This window comes from Onychomys torridus, chromosome 6, assembly GCF_903995425.1.
Source record: "Onychomys torridus chromosome 6, mOncTor1.1, whole genome shotgun sequence".
Taxonomy (NCBI): Eukaryota; Metazoa; Chordata; class Mammalia; order Rodentia; family Cricetidae; genus Onychomys; species Onychomys torridus.
The window spans coordinates 58268444-58287443 of NC_050448.1; the positions used below are offsets into that span (position 1 = coordinate 58268444).

A 19000-nucleotide genomic window follows, 5' to 3' on the forward strand; every position below is an offset into this window, starting at 1 on the left:
GAATTAGGATATTTTATTTATCTGCTTTCTGAGATTCAAGTCTTTTACTGAAAATTATCAATTATTGTCCTCTGTCAAGATTGTGGTCCAGAAAGTGTAACGACTGTGTGCACACCAAGTCTCCTTTGCTGATTTCAGTCTCCATCCAGTGGGGATGAGCTATCCTTCTGTAGCCAAGTCCATTTTATCATTGATGTTCTGTGTGAGTGCTTGCACATGTGCATGCTGCTGCCCACAGGACCGAAGAAAGTGTCATAACCCCTGGAACTGGAGTCATAGACTGCCCTATGGCTGGGATCTAGGTCCTCTGCAGAATGATGGTTTCATTTCTTAAATGTGGCTCCTCCTCGACTTGACCTTACTAATGACCAATATAGTTATCACCACATACGTAAAGGTAGTCTATCAAATATAAACTGTTATTTAGTTGTGACTGATTTATTAGTGACTCACACAACCTGGGTGCAATGAGCAGCTGTACACACACACACACACACACACACACACACACACACACACACACACATCACAGCACATGTTAGTGTGATGCTTTTGTAAAACTCCTCACAAGTGAGATTGTGTCAGAGAGTAAAGGACATGCTCCTTAGAGGAGAGGGGACTGAGTACGCTGCACCTCATCTTATTAGAAGCATGCTTTGTGTGCTTTCTTGGGAACCATCTTGAGTCGATACTTACAACTGCTGTCCAAATCATGGCTTCCTGTCAATAATAGTACCAGAATAAGAGTACCCTGAAACGAAGTGAACTTCATTGAAAGTGGAAATACCTAGGATTCGCTGGGTAAGGATAGGTAACTATGTAGTTCAGAAACTGTTCCACCTTAGACATGAGTTCTGAGCCTCTTGATGAGTGCTTCTTTACCCTTTCATCTGGTAATCCCCGCATTGAGTATGACAGACACTCAAAGAAACAAAGGAAAGTCCTCAGAGATTTTGTAAGCGACCAATGAATCTGCCTTTTACTACAAGAGGAGCAACTGTTGAAAGAATATATCTACATTCTGATCTTACTCTAGGCAGGCTAGATTCAAGACAACTGCTTCCACAGAGAAAATGATAAGGGGAGTTGGGCCTGGTCTCTATTGCCAGGCAGTGGCTGTGGCTTATATTTACTGTGCAGTACCATGATTAGTAACCTATCCCTTTACCTTAAAGGAAACATCGCCTTGTGGTCAACGATTACCATTTTCATCACCTCTCTCTTTGCTCTGACTCTGATTGCCATCTTTTTACTCTGTTTCTTTTTGAGGTAGACTTTTTTTTTTTTTTTGATAACAGGTATATGTGGGACTAAGCAGTATTTTTCTGTGTACCTGACTTATTTATCATAATGTCTTCACATATTGTAGTAAATGACAGAACTTTAAGCATTTTCCCTTTTAAATGTGTAAATCATTTTTTCACACACCCCACATTTTATTTACTTATCTATATATAATAACTAAATTTATTCAATGCTTTTGCTATTGTGAGTAAGACCAAAGTGAGGATGAGAATACAGAAGTCTTCCTGATATACTAGTTTACGTTCATATATAATACTTGTATCTAAATTGTGATATAAATAATTCTGTGATGTTTTTTGAGAAGTCTCCATATTACCTCCTAAATTAACTGTATTAGTTTGTCTACATACCAGTGTTGTATAAATTATCATATTGTGTGCTTGAAACTATATCCTGGTGCTTTGAAAATAAATCCAACATTTTAATTAAAGGCAAGATATCCACTTAGCTTATAAATGCATAAAGAATTCTAGGGCCTGTTCTTCCTCATGGCTGGTCTTTCATTAGAGTTTGTGTGTCACATTAAGGCAATTATTGTCTTTAAGAACTGGTATGTGCTGGGTTGGGGATACGGTCAGTGTATTAAATGTTTTCAGTACAAGCACAATGATTCAAGTTCAGATATCCCAGATTTCACATAAGAAGCCAGGTATGGCAGTGCCCATTGTATCCCCAGTGCTGGGGAGGCACAGATAGTGGGATCCTTGAAGTTTGCTAGCCAGCCAGTCCAGTTTAGAGAGCAAGCTGTAGTACACTTATATCTGCACATGTATGCGAGACACAGTCATATATGCCTACCCCCTAAAAAGCAAACAATAGTGTTTATTAAATAGTTTATTGTTAGATGCTATGGTAATACTATGTATAAGTACTTTCATTTAATCCTCACAAAACCTTTTCTGAGTTAATGACTGTTATCTTCCTTTTGTAAAAGAGCCTCTGGAGTGTTCAAAAGAGACTTGTAGAGAGTTAGTGATAAATAGTACCATTTAGTATGGGTAGAATGATTCTTCACTGTGTCTTGTTTAATCAGAAACAGCATGGTTCTTTCAAACATGGACTCCTACCCTATAGCCAGGCTCCTAACCTCTGCCTTTTTCAGTCTTGCCTGTATAACTGTTTTATTTCATAACCTGTTTGTGTTCCTGCCATGGACATAGTTGGAGTAACCAGATGAGTTTTGTTTGGCGATGCAGCTGTTATTTGTGAAGCACTAGTTTCTTGTATGTACCTCATCATGTTTTCTGTGTTAGGGTAATTAGTATTTTACACAAATATTCTAGAAACCTTATCAAGATTTTGATTTTTAAAGAAGTCCATGACTTTTTGTCATTCAGTAATACATTTTCTCAGACAGTAGGTGGTCATTCATTATTGGCTAAATGTATTTCTTTGTTGTTTGGCCATCTGCTGTGACCTACATTTTTCCCCCATGAAATTTCTGAGTCTTAGGTCATAAACAAAACATATTCATCTTTGTATATCACATTTACTGAATTATCATATTCATTCTCGATTCTTTTCAAAGCTCAAAGTTTAAAGTAAATTGATTCCTGTCTTTCCTGACCCACACCAACTCTTGTTAAATCTACTTCAATAGAGATGATATATAACAGTTACCTCCATAGCACATTTTAATCCTGCTGCCCCCTGCCTATGCTTTTCAGCCTCTCTACTAACCCTACTGAAGTTTGTTCTCAAAATCTATTAGCTGGGAGTAGGGAAGGTTCTCCTGGTAAAATGCTTGCTTGCAGTGGTGAGGATCTACTTGGTCCCCAGAATGGATGCAAAAACACCAAGTGTGACATATTCTTATAGTACTGGGGAAGGAAGTGTCAGGATGTCTGTGGGCTTGCTGGGTAGCCAGTCTAGCAGAAATAGCAAACACTTGCTTCAGCAGGAGACCTTGACTCAAAAACTAAGGTGGAGAAGCCCTTGAGGAAAGCATCATGATGTCAACCTCTAGGCTCCTCAGTGGAGTTTCAGGACAATGAGAGACCTCATTTCAAAGGAAGTGAGTAGCATTCCTGAGAGTCTCACCAGAAGTTTATCTCTGGCCTCAAACAGGTGCAAATATGCACAAACATGCACTAGCGCTCTCTCTCTCTCTCTCTCTCTCTCTCTCTCTCTCTCTCTCTCTCTCTCTCTCACACACACACACACACACACACACAATCTATCAGCAACCAAGGATGTTTGTTTATTTTCTCTGTTCTTATCACAACACTTTTGATTCTTCCATTTCAGATTTATCTATACTCCTCTGAAACCCCAAGGTAGTAATGAGAACCCTCAGTCTGCTCTGCTGTGATGATCAAGTTTGCTAGCTTCATTTCACATAATACATACCTATAGTTTCTGTTAGGAAAATTTTCATCCAAAATTGAAAGTTTTCTGCTGTTATTTTTAATAAGCAGGTAATTAAGCCATATTAGCGATTCACTTACTACTTTGATCATATTGTTGTTATTCCTTTTAATATTCTTGTGGAACATTTTTTACATTCTTTTTTATGTATGGATAAATCTCACACTGGGCCAATTATTCTAATCATGTAATCTATTCATGGCTGGTTGATAACAATTTTTTTTTGCAATAGCCTACATGAGTGAAATGGGCCATATTTTTGTATGCTAACATTGCCATTTCAGAGAATTCAATACAAGGTTTAAGTTAGTTTTTTTTTTTTTGCTATTAATTGGGAAGATATTTATTTTCAATGTTTTGTGACTACATATGAGAAATTGGAATTTATATTTGTTTATAGTTTAATAGAGATCTCATAAAACCTCATTTCATTTCATCCTTTCTACTCATAAATCTTGAACAACTTTGAAATTTCTCTAAGAGTTGTTATTTACTTTAACTGTTTTTACTAAGTTGATAGGTCACATTTTAGCCACATATTTCATACAATTTTCCAAATATATTCATTGAAAAAATTGCATAAACTATAAAATTTAGATTTTGTTGTTGTTGTTGTTGTTTGAGACAGGGTTTCTCCATGTAGTTTTGGTGCCTGTCCTGGATCTCATTCTGTAGACCAGGCTGGCCTCGAACTCACAGAGATCTTCCTGTGTCTGCCTCCCAAGTGCTGGGATTAAAGGTGTGTGCCAATGCCACCCAGCTAGACATTCTTAAGTATTATTATATCTTTTTCCTAGCTTAGTGGCTGTGTTAATTGTCATTTCTTTCTTTTATTATTCTTTTACTGCCAGTTTTTGTTTTTAATTATGAATATTAACTTTGTCTTTGATTATATTTCTTAACAGATTTATTTCTAGTAGTTGTCCTTTTTTTACTTGTTCTCTTGTCCTTAATTATTCTTAGTTTTGTAAGTTGAATTGTTGGCTTATACAGTTACATTACTTTTATTTAATAATAAGATGAATTTAAAATCTTAACCTCATACCATGGCAACTTGAACGACTTCTCATAGGGTGAGCTGTCCTGTAGCCAGAAGGTTTCTCTAGTCTGCCAGGCCCTTGCAGTCCTGTGGCCCGCTTATAAAATAATCAGGAGCTTATATTAATTATAACTGCTTGGCCATTAGCTCAGGCTTATTACTGACTAGCTCTTACACTTAAATTAACCCATAATTCTTATCTATGTTTGGCCATGTGGCTTGGTACCTTTTCTCAGTTCTGCCTTGACATCTTGCTTCCTCTGTGTCTGGCTGGTGACTCCTGACTCAGCCCTCCTCTTCCCAGAATTCTCCTCATCTACTTGCCTTGCCTATACTTCCTGTCTGGCTACTGGCCAATCAGCATTTTATTTATCAACCAATAAGAGCAACACATATTCACAGCATGCAGAAAGACATCCCACAGCACTTTCTTGTTCCTGTGAGAATCTCTCCATTATTTGGTGTTAGTCCTGGGAAGTATGATTTTGTGTGTTTGGCTTCCACAGTCTACATTGTTTTAAAATTCTCTACAAAGATTTTAGAGTCACTCATAATAAACTTTATCAAATTAATTATAGTAAATATCAAAATTATCAAGGTACATGTTCAGTTACATTCATTATAGCATTATAGTCTGTGTTTTCCAGCCCTTAAACATGACTTTATGGTCAGCTTTTGTGTAGAAACCTACAATTTCTCTGTAGTTAGTTAGCCAAATAGAATAAATTTAATTATAAAGATGTATTTTAAATATAATGAGTAGAATCTTAGCTGATACTTCTTCTCCTCTTCTTCCTCCCCCTCCTTCTTTTTCTTTTATATTTCTTTACTTTAGCTCTGTTTTGTTTTCAAGACAGCATTTCTCTGAGTAACCCCCCTGGCTGTCCTAAACTCACTCTGTAGACCAGGTTGGCCCTGAACTCACAGTGATCCATCTGATTGTGCCTCTTGAGAGCAGGGATTAAAGGCATGCACCACCATCACCCAGCAGGTCTTATCTTTTAAGACTGTGGTTCTCACCCTTTCTAATGCTTCAACCCTTTAATACAGTTCTTCATGCTGCGGTGACCCCAACCATAAAATTATTTTTATTGCTACTTCATAACTGTAATTTTGCTGTTGTTATGAAATATCATGTAAATATGTGTTTTTATATGGTCTTAGGCATACCCTGCAAGTGGGTTGTTTGGTCCCCAATGGTTTGGACCCACAGGTTGAGAACAGCTGTTCTAAGACCTTGGAGTCTGGGATTTGGCCCTTGACACTGAAGCTGCAGCATTACAATTAGTTACATTGTAAGCTTAGCCAAAATTATTTAACTTCTCTATATTTAGTAACTCATAAACTGGGCATAATCAGAGCCTTCCAGTTAGGCTTGCTAAGAGGATCTATTGGGTTAATATTCAGAAGCACTTAAAAAAAAGTGCCTGACACATTGTAATCACCTCATAAGTAGATAATTATTTCAAAGCCTTTTCAGTATTAATTAGACTCTAGAAGAATATCTGGTCTTTGAATAGGAGTCTGAAGATTCTGTTTGTGTTTGGGTAGCAAAAGTATAAGCCGATAAGCTCTGTACAGTAATTGCCATCTTATTATTTTTATTACCTATCCCAACCTGCTCCTGATCCAGTTGACACTTGCAGAGCCAGACTTTCTATAATCCACACTCATTTGGCATCGTTTCTCACCACTGTCAGGCTTGATAATTCATGGGACAGGTTTAGTTGACAGGGTTTTAGTCAGTATGAACTAGAGACAGCCTGTTCTGCAAGGTTGGTTTATTTTTTGTTGAAAGAAGCTGGGTGTCTGACAATTATGTTTACCAGTGAATTTATTTCTCTGGTATACTCCTTAAATTCTTAGGAGTAAGGAAATAGCTCCCATATCCTCACAGTTTCTACATTCCCACAGGAGAATGAAAATTTTGTCTACAACATTAGACTTGTTTGTTAAACATAAAAGAACATAAATCCTCCCAGGGTCCCAGGAGTATGGCAGAGACAGGGAGTGATCATTACCAGCCACTTTGCGCTGTGTGTACTGCATCATGTTGCCCTGGGAATGTGGTGTTTGATTGGCTCATAAAATACACTTAGTAAATCCTTTAAATAGTGGTATGGGCAATTGTTCACCTTGAAAATTAATACCTGGGAGTGTATTGTAAGGATTACCATGTCTCCAGTATGGTCAACTGAGCAGGTAGAAATGGCTTACTTTAAATTTCCCATTCCTTTCGCTATGCCCTATGTCTTAGTTAGGGTTTCTATCATTATGATGAAATGCCATGACCAAAAAGCAAGTTGGGGAGAAAAGGGTTTATTAGGATTATATTTCAGCATTCTTGTTCATCACTGAAGGAAGTCAGGAAAGGAACTCAAACAAGACAAGATACTGGAAGCAAGAACTCACACAGCGGCTATGGAGGGGAGATGCTTACTGACTTTCTTCCCATGGCTTGCTCAACCTACCTTCTTATAGAACCCAGGACCAACAGTACAGCACCTAGATCTCAAGGAGGTATTTCCTAGACTGAGTTTTCTTCCTCCAAGGACTCTAACTTGTATCAAGCTGACACACAAAACCAGTCAGTACAAACAACATATGTTTTTTTTTTCATTTGTTTCTCTCTTCCTTTTCTTCATGATATTTTGACCTATATTAGTAAACATTAAACAAACATATTCACATATGAATTCCAGATGAAGGCATCTGGTCAGGGAAAACAAAGTAAGAAACATAACCTCATGTAAATCGTTAGAGAAAATAACTAGCTTTAAATGTATTATGCTTTTCCATTTAAAAATCTCTTAGTTCCTAAGATTATGTGAGAAAAATGAAGCTAAAGAATGTTGTTACAGTACTTAAGGGGAAGATTCATAACTATAGTTGGTCCATACATTGTCTTTTTATTAATACTTTTTTCTTTAAATCTAATACTATATAAAATGTTGGGTTTGAATCTATCTAGTGTATTCATAGTACATTGTATTTTAAAATCTATCAATCATTTTTCAAGCCTGTCAGACTTCTCTCTTCTTAAAAGTTTTGTAACTTTCTCTTTATTATCTTATATTCAATCTAGAGAAGCCATCATTTATTTATGTGTGTAATTGTTTTAAAAAAATGGTCTCTGTGTTAGGTAAAGCTTGGGATGTATTCCTTAGTAGTTGAGCATTTTCTTAGCAAGTGTTAGATCCAATGTCCAGAAGTCAAAGAGAAAGCTGGAATAATAGCAAAGTGATTTTATAAAAAAAAAAAAATAATGTGTGCTACTACCTAAATGCATATTATCAACTACCCTAAAAATTAAAAAAAAAAGTAATTGGTAGTTTGCTTCTACATGGAAAGTATTAGTAGAATTCTCAGTATTCGTTTGGAACTATGCTTTTCTAAATTAGTAACTGTTGGGAAAGTTCTAAGTAAAACACATCTTCCCTAACTAGGAAAATTGAACAATGATGATGGGAATTAACTAGAATTGAATTATTCATGGATTGAATGTCATATAATTTTGTTCTATGCAAAATATTTAAATTTTAAGTGTCTGATCAATCTTGAGTTTGTTAACAGCATATCTGAAGGCTTTGAAAAGTATTCCATACTTTTCCAACTGGTTTTCACTTCTTGTTCTCTTTAACTTTCGGATGCAATGAGCTCTCATTCAGGCCTATTTGGAAACAACACACTGATCTGCTCCATAGATGTTTTGCACATATAAAATTTCCATTGCCTAGAGATAAGCAATGATGTCTCTGCCCCCTTTGCCTCCTCACAGGTATGATTTTGTAGAAGTTGAGGAGCCCAGTGATGGAAGTATTTTAGGATGCTGGTGTGGTTCTGGGACTGTGCCAGGAAAGCAGACTTCTAAAGGAAATCAAATCAGGATAAGATTCGTATCCGATGAATATTTTCCATCTGAACCTGGATTCTGCATCCACTACAGTATTGTCATGCCAGTAAGTACTACTTTGAAATTATCCTTACTTGAATGAGTCAGCTATTTTTAACTTGAATTTCTCATTTTAAAATGGGAATCAGAACACCAAACGTCCAAAACCATTCTCTAGCTTTTTTTTATTTTTAATCACAATGGTCTCACTATAGTTGCTATAATCAACTTTAGCATTTTCTCTGTAGATGATTAGAAATGCTAAGTGCCTTAAAGATGTAGTAAAATTAAATATGTGATTTTTTTTATAGTTACAGCAAGATAGCAGACTGGGGAGATGGCTCAGTTGGTAAAATGTTTACCCTGAACAAATGAAGCTTGGATTTTGATCCCCAGAACTCATTTTAAGAAGCCAAGCATGGTCGCATATAATTCTGCTCTGGGGATTCAGAGAAAGACATATGCCTGGGACTCTCTGGCCACCACCAATCTAGCCTAGGTAGTGAACTCCTGCCCGGTCAGAGATCCTGCCTCAAAAACTCAAGGTCCTGAGATCTCACTTGGATTCATTACTTGAAACTTACAAGTAATGTGTCCACACTGCACCTGAGGGGCTAGGTCCTGTTTGTGTCAGTATTTCCAACATGAAAATCATATTCCGTGCATGTTTAAGTGGCATTGAGTCTGATGAGCTATCCATGCAGAGTTTGTATTCCGTCTTCAGTTCCTCTAGCATCTCTCAACCAGGATGCTCTACTCTGGCCACTGAACTGCCCGGAACTGGGCTGTAGCAGATGGAACTGTGTGAGTAGATGAAGATGTTGTAATTATTCTGATCATCTTTAGGGAAACAGCAGGCTATGGGCTGAGAATATAAAGGTCAGATCCTACATTTCCTAAGAAGGGTAATGTGGTGATGTTAGAAAATTACTATTTTTTCCTTCCACTTTCACAAACTTTGGCTCCTTTGTGTTCACATTTCCTTTGGTAGCTAACCTGCCACTCCTTACCCTACCATTTCGGCTTCATGAAACCCTCACTACTTTCTTAGAAATACATCCATTCCATTTTCAGTAACTGTCTGCCGAATAGTGGGATTTGATGAGTGACAATGTGACAGGTGATTATGCTTTTAAGCCTGGCAGAATGTTTTTGAATTATCACTGTGTGTTGCTAGATGTCACCCTCCCTCCCCTCACCCACCCCTGTGCTAACCCTGGCCAGGCAAGATTCATCAGTCTTAGCCATGGATCAGATAAATGAAAGCCTAAAGGAAGAAAGCATACTTCGTGGAGAGCCGACTTAAAGGATCGTGTGGTATTTGCTCAGGGGCAGTTGTCCCTGCATTATCCCTCATGCATTTCTTTCCCTCTGTCATGGATGAACTTTCTTATTGACATCCCCACTTCCCTACAAGCAGTGACCAGACTGACCTCAGAGTCCTAGCTGCAAAGCAGGACCTGCTGTACTGCTGACCACAGGCCTCGGTAGATGGTTAGATTTCTGTACTAAGGTGTGCTGCACAGGCCTAGCTTCATACAGTCCCACAGCACTGAGCTTTTCTAGAAATTCAGCTGTTTTCCTATAGACTTGTCTAAGACCTGAATGGGATATCCTAACGTCTCTGGTGTTGTGTGCTACCTTTGTTGTCACTGAAGGACAGAGGAGACACATTAGAGAACCCCAGTTACAACAATGATGCCATTTATTCTCCAGATGCTCATGTGTTAGTCTGTGGCACCAAGGATACAGCTGGACTGTGGTGTAATTGTTGTCTGGGTTCCCTTGTTCAGGTAAGGAGAGGCCTGAGTAGCGCCGTTAATGATGTATCCACTACAGTCAATGAACTTAGGACACGCTATCCATTTTAAACATTTTATTATTTATAAAAGCATCCATATAATCAGCCTTCCCTGCTTTTGGTTATCTAAATTGATATGAATATGTAATTGATATAACTTGATATGAATATTTTACATCAACTTGACACAGAAAATTTTAGTCAGTGAGTGATTTTTAAATCTCAAACTACAGGAAAATAATGTACGTTAAATTGAGTTATGTTTTAAAAGTAAGGAGCTTGCTCTGTAGTTTTATTTGTGAAAAGAAATGGACATCAGACTCTGGTCTGCCATGAACGCTCTGTGGTTCAAATTACCATGTCATAGAAGAAAAGTATACAAAGATCTATTTTTGTTACAAGTATTTTTTTTTTTTTTGGCTGTGCATGCCAATTAAGTAATTATGTCTACTGTTATAAAATGATTTACCCTACAGCCTAGAAAGGAGTTCTGGATTATTTTGAATAACACAAGTTGAATGAATATTTCATGGCTTATAAATATAGTTTTCTTTATATTGCTGAAATGTTGAAACAGACTTTTTTGGATTACCAAGTAACTTGGAATAAGACCAATTAAATGTGTCTCTCTATTTTTCTATGTTATATTGGTGTCATTAGCTAGGCTTAGTTTTAAAACTACCACTATGAGATGTTGATGTAATGTCATAATTAGTTATAGCTTAAAAAAATACTACGTAGGTTTAAAATTTTAACATCTTAATGCTATTTCAAATAAAATATTATGGAAATATAATTCCCTAGTCATGCATCATTGATAAATAATGAAAGATAAATCTGTCAGTTTTATAGTAAATGATATATTAAGTTTTATGATTGGTCACAAGAAGTTAATAATGTCATTGGTATTTTCCCCCTTTATGATGAGAGGGGAGAGAGGGAAGGAGAAAGAGGGGAGGGTAGACTACTCACACACACAGCCTGGTAGATTAGTAGTGAGAGATTGTTTAAGAAAAATGAAAACATTGGAACCTTGTTTCCCTTCGAAGCCCACACACAGTGAAAGCCGGAACATAAGTCAAATCTCTTAGAAAGAAAAGTTCTTGTTTAATGTTGGAGTGATGTGTATTAGGTTATATACACCATGCTCTATAGTGTGGTATCAACACCATTATTTAAAATGGTTAAAAAAACAAAACAAAAAAAAAAAACAAAACAAAGACTAAACAGAACAATTTTTTTTAGGAAACTTTCTGTTAGGAAACTGTTTCAAAAAAATATATCTGAGTTTTTAGTAAAAATGTATAAATTTGGGTCTGCACCTTTTCAGGGGTTTTCCTTAATGTATAGAACAATTTTTCTTTAATGTAATGCTGCATATAAAATGCTATTTTTAATGTTTATGAAATGTGAGGGTTTTAGTTTTTCTCCTTCCAATAGGGTGAAAATTTTGATTAATTATTGCACTCATATTATATTTTCTTAGATAATGTTATTGAATCTCACTTAACAGTTTTGAAGTTATTAAGAAGTAATAAGATAATAAATACTTTTAGCAGTTTATTTACTCTGTTTTACCATTTGATGGGCATTGGTCTTTATTGAGAGAACTAGATCCTGCAGCTACCATAGCATTTGACTCCCATGTATCGGCACCATTTTATTTATTGATGGGGCATGTGGATGGCAGTTAGGGAAAGGATGAATGGGGCATATCACTCATGTCCACTCCAGACCATTGACCTTTAAGATTCTACCAAGTCTGTCCTATTTTTTTTTTAAATGTTTTACTTCTTTCTAAGTATGTGTATTCAATGACACCTGCTTGGCTATAGAAGTTTTTGTTATCTTTGTTAGTAGAATTATATAAAAAGAAAACAAACTAATGTAACTCTCAATAAATTAAAAAAAAAAAAAACAAAACAAAACCCTGCAGTGCTGTACAGGGAGAATGCAGCCCTGGTTCTCTGCTGTAACTATGTCAGAACCCAGTTGTATTTTTTCACACCAAGTTTGTAAATGACTTCTTCTGAGTTAAATCAGTGTGCAGCCATTGTGGTGGTTTCTTCTGTGGGGAGGGGTTAGAAGGACACTTGGTGCCTGAGGTGCCAGTGAGGAATGCATGACTGATTGCCAGGACAGTTATTAATTATGCAGACAGAGAACAAAGCACTTCAGTGGATACTGGAGTTGGAGAGAGGAAGGAGGGAGGCTGTTGTCCCTTCCTTCTGGCTGTGCTAGTAGACATTTCATGTCAGTGTCCTGAAGAAAGACGTCTCCAGTCTGAAGGCAAAATTCATTGATTTGATCAGGTGAAGAAACATTCCAAACGACTCTTTAAGGAAGCCTTCAAATTCAGTTTTCACTATTTGACTTAGAATAAAAGCAACAAGCTCCTCATCCTTTTCGAATTCCTATCCTTCCTCCATTGTCTTTCAGTCCCTGATATTCATGGTTCAGTAGTAACTTATGAGTCAGCCCCCGCAGCATCTGACATCCCTTGTATTATCTGGGTTATATACCCTTTGTTATATACCCACAAGAAAACACACACTGTATGTGTGTGTGTCTGCCTTGCATGTAAAGACCAAAGTACAAACTCAGGAATGACACCCCCTGTTCCCTGAGATGGTCTTTCTTTCTTTCTTTCTTTCTTTTTTTTTTTTTTTGGTTTTTCAAGACAGTATTTCTCTGTGTAGCTTTGGAGCCTGTCCTGGAAGTCACTCTGTAGCCCAAGCTGGCCTCCAACTCACAGAGATCTGCCTGCCTCTGCCTCCTGAGTGCTGGGATGAAAAGCGTGTGCCGCCATTGCCCGGCAAGGTGGTCTTTCATGTACCTGAAATTTACCAGGTAGACCTGGCGGGCCAGCTAGAGAGCCCTAGCCATTCTCCTCTGCACTTCTCCAGGAGTCATATTCCAGGCATGCCACTGTGCCTGGTGGAATATTGTGTTTTGTTGTTGATAATGATGGTTCTGGGAATAGAATGCAGGTAAACACTTCACCTGCTTTGTTAACTCTCCAACCCTCACATAAATTATTTCAATAAACATTGTTGAATAAATTATTTTGAGAAAATTTAAGTAGGTATGCTAATATTTCCCCAAATCTCTAGTACTTTGACTCTATTTTGCTTTAATTTAAAAAAATCCATATAAATATACAGTCAGTCATGTGAGTGATTTGAAACATTTTTTTTGCTTTCTTTCTTTCATTTATTTATTTATTCATTTTATTATTATTATTATTATTATTATTATTATTATTATGTGTTTTAATTTTATACATCAGCCATGGGTTCCCCTGTCCTCCCCCCTCCTGCCACCACCCCCACCTTCCCCCCAGACCCTCCCCTCCATTCCCATGTCCTCCAGGACCAAGACACCCCTGGGGATTCATTTAAACCTGAAACAAGAAAACAAGTAGTTGTATTACTTAGTTTCCCCATTCTCTTAGCAGTCAGATTGATCCCATATCCCATATGCCCCTATTTCCCACAACCTCAAAATCAAGGCTGTAAGCAAAATCAAGGCTGTAAGAGGCCTTTTCTTTCTTTCTTTTTTTTAAATTATGTGTTTTAAATTTTATACATCAGCCATGGGTTCCCCTGTCCTCCCCCCTCCCACCCCCGTCCCCACCTTCCCCCCAACCCCTTCCCTCCATTCCCATGTCCTCCAGAATCAAGGCACCCAAGGAGATTCATTCAAACCTGGTGGAATCAGTACAGGCAGGTCCAGTCCCCTCCTTCCAGATTGAGCATGTGTCCCTGTGTAAGCCCAAGGTTCCAAACAGCCAGCTCATGCACTAAGAACAGGTCCTGGTCCCACAGCCTGGATGCCTCCCAAACAGATCAAGCTATTCAATTGTCTCACTTATCCAGAGGGCCTGATCTAGCTGGGGGCTCCTCAGCCATTGGTTCATAATTCATGTGCTTCCATTCGATTGGTTATTTGTCCCTGTGCTTTTTGCAATCTTGGGTTCAACAATTCATGCTCTTACAGTCCCTCCTCTTTCTTGACAGTTGGACACCTGGAGCTCCACCTGGGGCCTGGCTGAGGATCTCTGCATCCACTTCCATCAGTTATTGGATGAGAGTTCCAAGACGACTGTTAGGGTGTTTAGTCATCTGATCACCAGACTAGGTCAGATCAGGCTTTCTCTCGGCCATTGCCAACAGTCTACAGAGGATGTATCATTGTGGATTTCCAGGGACCTCTTGAGCACTCTGCCTATTCCTGTTCTCATGTGGTCTTCACTTATCATGGTCTGTTATTCCTCTGAAACATTTTTAAGAAATAGTAGAGGAATTGTTGAGAAGAAAAGAATGTCATAATTCTTAAAGAAAAACTAAAGAGTCACACAAATAAAACCTTAAACAATAATTCAGCATGAATTTGATATCAAATATGATATAAACAACTCAAAGAGCATATTGTAAATGCCTATTGTCACTTTTGTTCTGGGATGATACCAGTTGTTTTTTCATCAGTCTTATTTAGAGATACTGATGCAAGGCCATTGCGTTGGGTGGAAGCATGGGGCAATGGCAATGGCTGTAAAATATAAATTGGGCAAGAGTTTTATTACAACATTGGAGAAAATTTTTATGCTCAAACAAATAAGCTTATTTCATGGCTGGACTTGGAGTCTGTGTGCATATTTGATAGCCAGTGTGTCATGTATTCCTTCGTTACTCCTCAGCGTTCAGAAAGAGTGGTAGGAATTTCTCATAGAGTTTGTATGGACGTGTTTCAGATCATAGCACTTGCCTGCTTGCTCTAGCTTTCCTAAGATGCATATGTAGGACTATCAACTTGTCAACCATCAGTATTTGTTAGTCATAATGCTATGATGGATTACCCTCTGTTTTTGTTCTTGCTCAGCACTAGCCTTATCTGGTTCTTCACAGATGTTGTGATTCCAGCACACAGCATGGTTCTAGACCAGATACTCTTTCATTCCACTGCGTGAAGAAACACTTCGATAAAATATAAATATGTTTTCATTTCTTCATACTTTGTAATTGCATTTAACTTTTGTTTAACGTACTATTTTTGCTTATTTTTTGTTTTTTGAGAAATTAGCAGTTACTGTATTTACATCATTTCTGCTCCTCCTCTCCCTCACTCCCCTCTGAGTCCCTTCATTTCATTGAACTCCCTGTCATGACCTCTTCACACACACACACACACACACACACACACGCACACGCACACGCACACGCACATGCACACGCACACACACACACACCCTACAGAGCCCATTTAGTGTTTCTTGTATGTAAGAGTGATTAGTGCTGACCTCGTGGGATTGATAATCTATCAAGGGTTTTTATCCCCGAAGGAAACTGCTTATTCCTCTCTTGGTAGTTATTGACAGTCTCCTTTATCTTTCTTTTAGCTAACCTGGTTAAGAGCTTATACATCTTATACATTTTGATTATCTTTTAAAAGGAACAAACTCTATGTTTCATTGATCCTTTGTGGGGTTTTTTCACCGATTTCTGCCCATGTTTTGACAATTTCTTCAAATGCATTGATATTGTTTTTATTTGTTCTGTTGGGTTTTTTTTGTTGTTGTTGTTGTTGTTATTGTTTTTTTCTTTTTTTCAAATTCTTGAGGTAAATCAATCAGTCTGCTCTTTCTGGTGTTTTGATGTGGGCAGTTGGCACTACACATTCACCCTTCTGACTTTCTGTTCTTTATCTCATTTAATTTCAAGAATTTGTTTGTTTGTTTATTTCTCCGATGACCCTTTCATCATTCAATAGTGCATTGTTCACGCTGAGTGAGTTTGTGCAATTTATAGTTTCTTCTGGTATTTACCTCATTTTATTACAGTATGTTCTAATACATGGCCTATTTTACAAAAACAAGAAAACTTATATACTGTCATATTTGGCTAGAATATTTTGTAGATGTCTCTTAGGTCTATTTAGTCTACAATGTCATTTAATTCCGAAGTTTGTATACCTTTTAGTACAAGTTAGTATCTGTTTTTGAAGGTTTGATTTTTTTTCCCTTGGAGATAGCAAATAGCAAAACGATGCATCTTGCTTTCTGATTCAGCCAATAAGCTTGTGTCTTTTGATTGTGAGTTCGAGAGCACTGATAGAATTATTATTGAAAGATTAATTATAGTGATATTTTATTTGTATTGAAATGTGAGTTTAAACTGGATGGTCATGTTGGTTGATGAACTATCACCTCCTCTAATTAAGAGGTCTCTCTTGTTCACATCCAACCTTTATCAGTTTTGATGGTACCCACAGCTTATCTTCTCCTGCAGAAACAAAAGCAAAACCTCGTCCCCAACATAACACATACCCTGGTTTCCATTCTGAGGTCAGCACATCCTTGAAGTCTATAGGCTGATTTAATTCTGTTGTTTTTTCTGTTAACCAATGTCTCTCTGCAGCTGTTGTTGAACAAGAGAGACCTCTTAATTAGAAGAGGTGATAGTTCATCAACCAACATGACCATCCAGTTTAAACTCACATTTCAATACAAATAAAATATCACTATAATTAATTATGCAATTGCTATAGTTTTATGATATTTATTTTCTTTGACTTACTTCACATAACCCCTATCCTAGCATCGTTTATTTTTCCCCCATAGTATCTACATTGTTCTCTCATCAGAGATATTCCTTCTGGTACTCTTTGTAGAGATATTTTGGTGATTATAAATTTCTTTGCCTGTTGCTATCATGAGAAGATTTTCTTTATTGTTCATTTATAACCAATGGTTTTGTCAGATCAATAGTATGGTTAGCATCTTTCAGAACTTAAATCCATCACATGGCTCCAACTTCTCCTGGGTTTTAAAGTTCCACTGAGCTGTTACACTGATGGATTTACCTTTGTGTGAGTCATATTACTCTAGTACCTGACTGGGCATCTCTTTCCCTGAAGTTTGGAAGTTTTCTATAATTTCATTGAAGTTGAGTTCTATGCCTTTGACCTGGAATTTTTTTTTTCATCTATTCCCACAACTTATAGATTTTGTTTATTCATGATGTCCTAGTGTCCCTGAATAAGGGCTATTAACCATTGTCATTTTATGTAATTGGTCCATTTCCTTTATTTCATCTTCAAGCCCTAATGTTCCATCTTCTGTGTGAGTCATTGTGTTGCCAAGGCTTCCTTCCCATTGAGCGTTTTAATTAGACTTATTGAATGTTTCATTTCTAATTTCATTTTGATTTGAATTTTCTTTAGTCTTCCTTTTTATTGAATTCAATTTTCATATCCTGTATTATTTCATCCAGCCATTTGTTTGTATTTTCGTAGACTTATAAGCATGTCCCCCTGTAACTAGTGAGACAATAATCTTGTTGAAGTGCATTTCTTTTGAGTTCATAGGGAGGGAATTGGTAGGAATAGAGATGGGGAAAGCTGCTTTTTTACTGGGTGATAAAAATTGAGGAATATAAAAATTTGTGTATAGATGTATTATCATGTCTCTTTGGGAGTTATATGTTCCTTCTTGGTGGATTTACCCTGGCATCCAGTATTCCTGAATATTCTGTTCATGAGGCAGAAGGACTGTAAACAATTATCACTTTATATAATTGATACAATTCCTTTATTTTGTCTTCAAGCCCTAATGTTCCATCTTCTGTGACCTATGTGATCTATGCAATTGAAAAGCCTTCTTGGCTTTTATTCTACAAGTATTTGTCTATTTCAATAATACTGTTTATGTGTTAAGATTACATTGAATTCACATGGATTCACACATACACATAAACTCAATTTTTCTTTATTAAGAAATTTTTTATTCATTTTCTATACAAATCACAGATTCCCCTCTCATACCTCCTCCTACTCCCTCACCCCAGTTTTCCCCCCAAGTCCCCCATCCTCTCCTCCAAGGCAAGGTCTCTCATGGGGAGTCAGCAGAGCCTGGTACAGTCAGGTGAGGCAGGTCCAAGCCTCTCCTCCCCGCATCAAGGCTGTGCAAGGTGTCCCACCATAGGTAATAGGCTCCAAAAAGTCAGCTCATGAACCATAAGCAAGACAGTTGTATAGTTTGGTCTGTTTAAGGGGCCCCTGGTGGTGGGATCAGGATAAACTCATGTTTTATGTCTTCCTTTAGTTTTTGATGAAAATTAAAAAGTAAGTACAATTAGCATTTCATACTCATAAAGAGATCAACATTGGCATGTGAACGTATTGTAAATGCTCATCAAAGAAGTTCTTAAAACTTCAAGGTCCTCCACTCTACTTCCAATTTGATTTCATCTCCAGCATGGTGCTCAGCAGCATTCTTTCATCGGGATTTCTGCTTGAAATTTTAGGTTCTGATCCTTTTCTTAACTGGCAGTGTGACAGATGACACAATGCTCCTGAGGTTTGGTGGCCAGGGCAATGGACCAGTTCCTAGTAAGCAGGTCTATGTTGTAAGCTAACATGTATCACAAACATTAAATACATTTTTAATTCTATTATTTTCAATCCACCTGCAGTGTGTCTAGATAGAATGACCTTATATAACAATGAGTATGTATTTTGGTGTCATGTGGAAAAGAATGACACAAAATGAAACGAATGCCAGGTCTTGTAATGGCTACTCCGGTGTCTTTCTCATTGC

General features: G+C 37.3%; 1 protein-coding gene across 1 annotated transcript in view; it reads left to right on the plus strand.

Moving 5' to 3' along the window:
- The window catches only part of Pdgfc (platelet derived growth factor C), a 164580-nt gene that overhangs the window by 110498 nt on the left and 35082 nt on the right, over nucleotides 1-19000 (plus strand). The window contains exon 3 of the mRNA XM_036190469.1: nucleotides 8490-8670. Coding sequence (XP_036046362.1) covers nucleotides 8490-8670 — 181 coding nt within the window. The remainder of the gene's footprint in view (nucleotides 1-8489; nucleotides 8671-19000) is intronic.